The sequence below is a fragment of the Penaeus monodon genome, chromosome 37, assembly GCF_015228065.2.
Source record: "Penaeus monodon isolate SGIC_2016 chromosome 37, NSTDA_Pmon_1, whole genome shotgun sequence".
Taxonomy (NCBI): Eukaryota; Metazoa; Arthropoda; class Malacostraca; order Decapoda; family Penaeidae; genus Penaeus; species Penaeus monodon.
Window position 1 is genome coordinate 14,366,740 of NC_051422.1, and position 10,000 is coordinate 14,376,739.

At 43.6% G+C, this 10,000-nt stretch overlaps 1 protein-coding gene across 1 annotated transcript in view; it reads right to left on the reverse strand.

The window, feature by feature from the left end:
* Positions 1-10,000, reverse strand: part of LOC119596391 (homeobox protein Hox-A1-like) — a 57,481-nt gene that overhangs the window by 603 nt on the left and 46,878 nt on the right. Inside the window, exon 2 of the mRNA XM_037945614.1 lies at positions 1-3,007. This exon is cut by the window's left edge and continues 603 nt beyond it. Within this exon, the coding sequence (XP_037801542.1) occupies positions 2,517-3,007 (491 nt within the window). The 3' untranslated portion in view covers positions 1-2,516. The remainder of the gene's footprint in view (positions 3,008-10,000) is intronic.

Below are 10,000 nucleotides of genomic sequence, written 5' to 3' on the forward strand. Positions count from 1 at the left end.
ATTACAATATATGAAACCACTAAGCGTTGCCGCAAGTGAGACACTGATCCTGCAAAATAAACTATACCACAAACTATCTGGCATCAGTGATTCTTAAAGCACAACGGGTTTTTAGAAACATCTGTGTTTTATGGTTATCGTTAATATTAATATTAATATTCATATTCAGTGATAATATTACCAGGAAATACTTTATACAAAATATATACAAGTAGACACACACACAGGAACGATATAGCAAAAATAAAACGTCCGTTATAACTTACAAAAAAAGGTATTTTCTCTCCTCTGAGAAAGACTTGCATGAATTTTCGTTAATCTACTCGACACTCCCCCCCCTCCTTATTTCTTGACGTAATATTGTTGCAGATCTAATCATACAGAACGAGAATAACCCCCTCCCTTCCCCCTCCCTTAACCCCCTTCCTCCACCCTAACCCCCCCTATCCTACAAAAAACCTTAGATGTGCTTCATTTTATATGGTGTGTGTGAATGAAGGATTGGGGGAGGGAGGGGAGGTGGCCAGGGGAGGGGGGTGAATGATTAGTGGGGGTAAGGGGGAGAGGGTGAATGATGATTAAAGGGGGAGGGGATGAAGAATAAGTGGGGGTAAAGGGGAGGGGGGTGAATGATAAGCGGGGTAGGGGGTAAAGGGGGGGAGAGGGCTGAATGAAAAGGAGGGTAAAAGAGATTGAATCAAAGGGGTAAGTTAAGAGAAGAAGGGAGAGGGGGGATAAATGAGGGGAGAGAGAAAGGGAAAATTGAATGTGGAAAAGGGGAATGGGGAAGGGGGAGTGAACTGATTGAAGAGGGGGGGGGTAGTGGCTAAAGGGGGATAGAGGGGGTGGTTGGACCAGCGATTGTGGAATGTATCAACGTCTGACAAAGTGTATGTTACTTGTCCACACACAGATGTGATAACAATAGCTTGATTTAAACCCGATATGAATTGCTCATCATCCATCTCATTAGCTAAATATTAAAGGCATCTGGTGTCTTTTTTTTCTGTGATCTTCTGCTGTGAAAAAAGAAAAGAAAAAAAAAAAAGATGATCTGAACTTTTCTATTATTTTTTTTTGTATGATTTTTTTTTTTTTTTTGCGTGAACTGTTATTCGGGTTTTTATGTCACTTCCTTCATAGCTTTTCGCTTGAAGGATAAACATTGTGAATAAGTATAGCGATAATAATATCTCCCTTTTACATTATGTTTTTGTCATCATACTTTTCGAACTTTAAAAGTGTGATGACAAAAGAATAAACAACTTCGGTCTTCCTCAGTTTGTGATGACTGGCATCTCAGAAATAAAGGTTTAATAATGCATGATGGATTTCCAGTGAATGATCGACATCAGATGCAATAATATCCGTGAAAATGATTTTTTTTTTTTTTTAGAAAATGACGAAAAAAAAAATAAAATAATATACTTAAATTATTACATAGCATTTAAAAGGGGGACATCCCTATTGCAGCCAACAATGCGGACAATATGGTATGTTTACCAGAAAAATATATTTATATAATATATACACATCCATCACTACATACATTACACTTTCAACTAATCCTCGTGTCACCATATTAAAGACACCACAGCCTTCCCACAGAAACAATATTGCACGTGAAGCTTGGGAAGAGCGGGTGTCGCCTCCGCATTGCCACTTCCTTCAGTGTTTCTTTCCTCTAACATTCAAAAATAAGCTTCGAAGCTCAAGCCAGGAAGTCAAATGAAATTAAAAAAAAAAGACTGACAAAATAAAGACGACTTTCATCCCAGAAGACGACCGATGAAGAGAGGCCAATGAGGTTGACATCCTGCGGCACGGCTCCTCCGGGCGTGTCGAGGGAGTCCTGCCGGCAGAGGTCAGCGTGAAAGGCTGCAGCATGAAGTGATCAAATTCCCTGAGCTAGAAGAGTGATGATGACAGCCACCGCCGTGACGTCGCTAGAAGCCGAGAGGTCCTGCAGCCACTCCTGCAGGTCCTGCAGGCCCGACAGGATCAGTGACAGGGTAGCCCAGGTGGATCCCCGGGGGCGCGCCCTTCGCTGCCACTTCTCCCGGGGCCGCACCTGCTGCCCCTTCGCCGGGCGCCGTCACGGGGCCCGGGTCACCGGCGCCGCTCAGGACACGAAGAAGAGACGTTGCGAGTCGGAGAGTTGCACGCTTTTGCATCACAAGGTTCGGTTCCGCGATCGACGGCAGACCCTCTCAGGCGACGCCGCGCCGCCCGCTCGGCCCGGGCGAGGGCCTGACGGGCGCGTGGGCGTGTCGAGGAGGCGGGCGGCGGGTGGTGCCGCCTTCTGCTGCAGTGGTGTGCGTCTGACACTGGTACAAGGAGCCGCGGGCGGCCCGACGACGCGACTGCCGGTTATGATAAGAGGAACCCTGAGAACGTTTGGCAAACCCGGCGGCAGGCCCACGGCGGGGCTGCCGCGGGCGCCGCCCTCACCCTGCCACCGCCCACGGCGAGGCTCGGGGTTAAAGCTCATTCGGACCCGAGGCCCAAGGGCGCCCTTACGAGGGGCTCTGGGTGGTGGCGGGCAGCGCCTGCGTCTTGGGTTTGCTGGCGCTCGTGGGCACTTGCAGGGGCTGGGAAGCGCTGGTGCCGCTGCCGACGGAGCCCGGCGACTCGGGCTTGGTGGTGACGCCGCCGCCGCCGCCGCCGGAGGTGGTGCTGCCGGTGCCGCCCGAGCCGCCGCCCGCGCCGCCGCTGTTGTTGGTCGTCGAGTCGGAGTCGTTGCTGTTCTCGCTCGGGGTGGACACGGTGGGGGGGTCAGGGGGGATGAGGCCCTCCTTCATGCGCTTCTTCTGCTTCATGCGGCGGTTCTGGAACCAGATCTTGACCTGCGTCTCGTTGAGCTGAAGCGCCGACGCGATCTCGATGCGCCGCGCGCGCGTCAGGTACTTGTTGAAGTGGAATTCCTTCTCGAGCTCCGTCAGCTGCTTCGTGGTGAAGTTGGTGCGGCCTGTCCCGCCGCCGAAGCCACCGTAGTCCGTCTTGGGCGCTGCGGAGACAAGGGGACGCGTTAGCACAAGGAAGGGAGCGGCAGAATAAAGCAAACAAACGATAGCTCCAAGATAAAAAATATGCAGTGTCATGCTGTGAAAACTGTCTCTCCAGGACAGTCATATATGCACACATGCAATCAAATATACACTAATGACCACACACACACACACACACACACATACGCACATACACAGACACACACTCACAAACTGACATACACAGAGCCAGAAACCTCTACCAACCAGCCCGACAGACAGACAGACAAACAGACAGACAGACAGACAGAGCCCCCTCCCCCCTCCCCCCCACGAACACCGACAAAAGCGGCAAGTCCACACGCAGGACCCCCAAACCACACACATTTAAATCAACGCCAAAAAGTCATTGAGGTCATTTAAATTAGATACTTAAACAAGAATCCTTGAGAAATACAAGAAATATACTGATAGTCATGTTCCCTCGTCCAACATCCATCACCGCAGCCGGCCCGGACGAGACTGGGGAACAATACGACTGTTTAAACTTGAGTGTGTTTCGCGCTCTTCACCGGCGAGTGTAACCGATATGTGTTTGTCTCCTTTGTAATGCTCGTTGGTTAAACTCATTCCGTGTTTGGCTTCGCTTCACGCTATGACTCGCATTGTGAGCACTGGGGGATTCCTGGAGAAGTATTTTCACAGTAGTTTGCACGTTTGAGGAGCCTGCGCTTGGCCAGGTTTTTATGCTCCGTCTTTTTTCTGTGTTCGATCTTTCCTTCGTTGTTTTTATGAGAATTGCTTCATTTATTTTTTTTTTCTGCGACTATTTGTCTAATTTTCTTTTATCTTTGGTATATGTCTAAATTCTGCATTGATTGATTTACTAGCCTTGCATCTGGGGAAATTAATTTTTCTAATTTACTTCCTGCGTACTTGACTTGTGTTATTGATTTTAGAACATTTCGTCTGAGATTTTAGAAGTAATACCTATTATAGATTGTAATTATTTATATTTGTCATAATCACTGCATTTAGAAGTTTATTATCGGGTAATTAAAAAAAAAATATTCTATCCATATCATTCTTCCTACTACTGCTATTACAATCACCATTTCCATCGCCTTTGTTATCTATCTTATCAATACCTCTGACGGAAAACTCATTTTTCTGGGCAAAGAAAAAGATAAAAAAGATAACAATGATATAACAATTATAATTAAAATCTATTTCGGAAATTCGCTTTTTTTTTTTAGATACATGGCTCACTACAAAAGGAAAAGATAAAAAGATACAATATCTAAAATATATATATACACACTAATTTTCCACATTAGAAAACAAACTTAATATTAAAACAATTGTTCCACAAAGAAAATATATACCTGAAATATATAAAACACTTTCAGGAGATAAGAAAACACTGCGCAGTGAACTAATGTAAATAAAAGGTTGTTGGGAGATAGAGGCTATAAGAAAGAAGACAAAGAGAAAGAAAAAAGAAAAGAAAAAAAAAATGAAAAAAAGAAAGAAAGGAAAGAAGAAGATATACGAAATGAGAGAAGAGGGGAAGAAAAAAGATAAATGCATGAAAACAAGAATAATGGAGGCTGTAAAAAAGAAGACAAAGAAAAAAAAAAAAATTAACGAAAGAACGAAAGAACGAAAGAAGAGGTACGAAATGAGAGAAGAGGGAAATAAAAAAGGAAAATGTATTAAAACAAGAAGAAAATAATTAAGGATAGGGTGGAAGGCCGGAGAAGAGAAAGAGGCGAATAACAGAGGAAGAAGAGGAGGAGGAATTGGAAGAGAGGAAGATAAGAGAAGAATAAGAGAAAAGGAATGGAAAGAGATGCATATAAAGAGAAAAATAAGAAGAGGAATAAGAAGGTAAATTGAGGAAAGAAAAATAATGAGAGAAAAATAAGAATGCAAAGATAAGAAGGAAACTAAAAAAAATGAAAAAAGAGAAAAGTAGAAAGATAAGAGTAGATAAGAACAATGAACAAAGAACAAGAAAAGAATCACAATAAGGAAACATAAGAAGGAAGAAAAGAAGTGGGGAATAAGAACAGAAGAAGAAGAACAGAAAAATAACAAAAAAAATATCAAGAAAAGAAGGGGGGAATAAGAACAGAAGAATAAGAAGAACAGAAAAAACACACACAAAAAAATATCAGAATAGGAGAGTAAGGAAGAAAATAATAAAATACAGAACGAAATAGGAGAAAGAAAGAAATGAAAAAAAAAACTAAAAGGAAAACACTCTCGAGACACCGAGAGGAGGGGGAGGGGGAGGAGGGGGAGGGAGGAGATGGGGGCGAAGAGAGGGAGGAGGGAAGAGATGGGAGAGGGTGGGGGAGGGGAGAAGAGAGGGGATGGGGGAGGGGCGAAGGGATGGGATGGTGGGGAGGAGAGACAGGAGGGAATGAGGGAGAAGGGGAGGAGGAGGAGAGAAGGAAGAGAATGGGGGAGGAGAGAAAGAAGGGAATGGGGCAGAAGGGAAGGAGGATAAGAGAGGGAAGAGAATGGGGTTCGAAAGGAGGAGATGGAGAGAAAGAGGGAAGAGAGGGGACGAGGGAGAAGGGAAGTGATGACGAGGTGGAGAAGAAGAGAAGCGAGGGGGAGGGAAGAGAAGGGAGGGGACGGGATAGAGGGGAGAGAAGGGGGGGGGTGGCTGAGGGTAATCTGCGAGTCTGTTTCGTCTGTCAAGCCAAGAGCTCTTGACTCGAAACTCTGGCACGAAGAACTGAAAGAGGCTGTCGGTGAGATGTGAGGGGAGAGAAGGGGAGAGGAGGGGAGAGGAGGGGACGAGAAGGGGAGAGGAGGGGAGAGGAGGGGAAAGGAGAGGGGAGAGGAGGGGAGAGGAGGGGAAAGGAGAGGGGAGAGGAGAGGTGAGAGGAGGGGAGAGAAGGGGAGATGAGGGCAAGAATAGAGTGGGAGGAAGGAGAAGAGATGAAAGAAAAGGGAAGGACCGAGGGGGAGTAAGGAGGACGAGAAGAGGGGGAGAGAAGGGAAATGAGAGAAGAGAAAGGGGGGTGGGGGGCTGGATCACAAAAAAAAAAAAAAATAAAAATAAAAATAAAAATAAAGGAAGAGAGAGAGAAAGTAAAGAAAAAGTGTCACTACATGAAAAAAAGGAGATTACTATCTTAGGAGGATGAAACAAAACTCAAAATTGACAAACTTCCATGTTAACATAATTCCTTCCCCATATGCATGAAACTCGAAAAAAAACACTACAACATAAAACTTATGCCTCCCTTTCTCTCTTTCTTTGTCTGTCTGTCTGTCTCTCTTATCCTCACACACACACACACACACACACACACACACACACACACACACACACACACACACACACATACATGCACATGCACACACATGCACACACAATCACACACACATACACAATCACACACAGCCACACACAGTCACACACACACACACACACACACACAGTCACACACACACACACAACCAAGCCCTACTCCCAAGAAATTGCCTTGCTCTCTTCCTCTGCAAGCATCTCCGAAATAAAACATTTTGTCGGCGGTGTGTTAGAGCTATTATGATAAGCTGTAACCAGAAACACAGCTGGGCCAACCTACCATTACCCTCTCGCATGCAAGATGTATAGGCTCGGAACACTTTCTCTCGCCACAACAAGAAACACATGTAGCTCACTCGCTGCTCTATATTTAGGGGTGGCAGCAACCTCGTCTAGTTCTTTGGGGGGGAGGGGGGGAGGGGGGGGGAGGAGGGAGGGATGAAGATGGGGGGGAAGAGGGAGGGAGAGGATGGGGGTTAAGGGGGGAGGGAGAAGATGAGGGGGGGAGAGGGAGGGAGAGGATAGGGGATTGAGGGGGGAGGGAGAGGATGGGGGTTGAGGGGGGAGGGAGAGGATGGGGGTTGAGGGGGAAGGGAGAAGATGGTGGGTGAGGGAGGAGGGGGATGAAAATCTCGTTTAGTACCGTCGATGCTATGCTTTTTTGTCGATAATGTGGAGTGTTTTCTTGTAGTGTTGTTATATATATATGTATGTATATATATATATATATATATATATATATATATATATATATATATATATATATATATATATATATATATATATATATATATAAATTCTTTTGGTGGGAAAGTCTTCTTTGGAATGGTATCCTTTTAAAGAATCGGTCTTTTGAAAAAAAATGTTTGGACACCTTTTGTATCGGCTAGGGTACTCCTTCATCAATAATGTAGTGTTTTCCTAGACAGCTTTTTGCACGTGTGATATCTCTTTTTTTTTGAAAAGTATCATAAAAAAGTCGACTTCTAGAGAAAATTATTTCGACACTTTGCAGAATCTTCGTTTTTGAAACGCGTTGCGACTTTACAAACTCACCCCCCACCCAAAAAAAAAAAAAAAAAAAAAAAAACACGCACGCATGCATATCGACATGCACAGACCTACCAAGACTGTACACGAAGGACAGTCCAGGCACCTCCTCTGTGCTGTCCAAGTCCTTCAATATCAACATACAGCAAGACCAAACTACACTGTCATTAGCCAATCATTCCGTCTTCTAAGAAAGTCTTATTTCATTTCCCAGCCAGCGGTTGTTATGTCTATTTTCCTTCCTCCTTCTCGTTCTGCTTTCATAAGGTATTTCGCAGATGATATATAATTCAGTTCTTTTCCAATTATTATTATCATTTTTTTTCATTTCATTTATAACTGTGCAGCGGAAATCAATATAGCGAAATGAGGTAGGTCGGTATTCTTCCCATAATATTTTTAATTTTTTTTAACCCATTTTTAATATTTTTTTTACCCCTTTATACTTTTATGTCCCTTTCTTCCCCTTTTTAAAAATCTAATTATTTTACTTTTTTTTTAAAGGATAAGGGATGACAGAGGGGAAGAAGGAAAGGGGGGGAGTGGTTACAGCGTCCCCTCCCCCCCACTCCCCCGCCCATCTGCCCCGCCCCTTCGCCATCTCGTTCGACACTGAACCTCAACAGTGAAAACTTTTACTTGTTACAGATCAATACTATTTGCAGTGCTTCTAACTTAACCCCCTTGATCCAAACCTCCTTCCTCTCTTCCTCGGTATCATCATCCTTCTCACTTCCTTTTTATCCGTTTCTTTTTATCGATAATTACACATCGAACGAATGAACGCAGGAAATAGTGGTCTTCCAATTACACAGCGAGAATAGCACGTCCACCAAGCTTGAAAATTGGAAATAAAAGGGGAAGCTGACACCGTGATTATAGACACAGCCTTGAAGACATATCCTGGAAGTGGCTGATGCTAGAGGGATCTTTTCTATTGATTTTTTTTTCTATGGATCGCGATGCCGGTCTTTTGTTTCCTTCGTGGCTTCGTTACGTTTCCGAGTCTGGGAGAAGGGAAGGAGGAGTGCAACGGCTCTCGATTTCCGTTCATTGAATGGAAACGGAAAGGGGAAAAGAGAGAGAATAATGAAAAGAAGAGAAAGGAATAAGGGGTTAGGGAAGTAGATTAAATTCGGTCAACGTCCGAAAGGTCATTATTATCACCGTAAGGAAGATACGTAGATGGAGTGAACTGAAGTTGAGAATTTACTCCAAGAGAAAGCTAAAGAGGACAAATCACGCCTCAACCATTTCTATTTCTATTTCCATATCAAATGCGTAATTAACATCAAAGTAAATATTTAATCATGGAAAAAAATAGGACAATATACAATACCAACACGATAATAATCTAATTAATGACCCTCACATATACGAGAGCAAACACCCGAGTTTTCTTGGTGTGTCAGGAAACCTTGGCATGCGACGCAGCAGCTGGGCCGGGGAGTGGGATGGGGGAGGGGGAGGTAGGAGAGGCGGAGGGGGGCGCAGAGTAGGGCAGGGAGGGGAAGGGCGGGGAGAGGGGAGAAGGGCGGTGGCGGTAGTGGGGAGGTTGGACCCCGGCCAGAACAGCCGCGCGGGGGGAACATGTGACGCTCGTTCCGCGCACACATTTCCCGCTTTAGAAGAGTCTACGACTGTCTTTGTTTTGATTATTTCCTTCAGTTTATCACCTGCATTTGCTCTTCACATTCTAGCCTAATTAGTGACATATTTTTTCCCCATTCTCAGAAGCTCTGTTGCGGTAATGAAAATTCGATATACAGGTCTCAGGATTTCCGAGTCTTTCTGTCATGGCGTCGAGGTGCGATATGCACGGTCGGCTCGTCCAATTGCCTTCATTTACGTCAAATAAGTAAAATAAATAACTTATATGTTTGCATATACGTTAAGTAATTCCGTATAAATGGTGTATTAAAAAAATCGACGGGGATTTTTTTTCTTATATAGGGGAAATCGGCCAAAAGGTTTGAGATGACAAAAGGCAATCGGACAACAAACATTAAAAAAAAAGATATAAAACAGTAGAAAATGCTAAAGAAAACGAAATATAACAAACATAAAAAAAAAAAAAAAAAGAATATAGCCCATATGCATAATGCATATTGTACTAATAAATGTACCCTACGGATATCACTAATCTCAAAGGCTTAATAAGTCTTACCCTTGCTTCCAGCTTGTTATGATTATTACCTCCGACACATATATATATAGTCTGTTATGTCCAGAAAACATTACCGAGAAATATATAGACGAATGTTATATAAAAAAACGTTCTTTATTACAAAAGTTGAGGCGCCAAAGATATTTTGTTTTATTTCAAGATCAGCTGTTTCAAGTAGCTAGCGGATCAGCTGATTTTCGTAAACATAAAAAGAGAGAGAGAGAGAAAAAAAGAGATACACTTCCATATTATGTATCACGTCTAAGGAGAATTTATTTTAGCATTTATAGATTATATATCAAGAAGAATAAAGACTCAAAAAAATAATTAATAGTAAGATTTGCCACTCACCAGTAAGCCTCACGGATCAGTCATCATACCAGTCCTTAATAAGAATCGTAATTAGCCTACATTTCATCCCAACCCTTTTAACTCTTTACCCTCCCCTCCCTCCCCCTTTTCTCC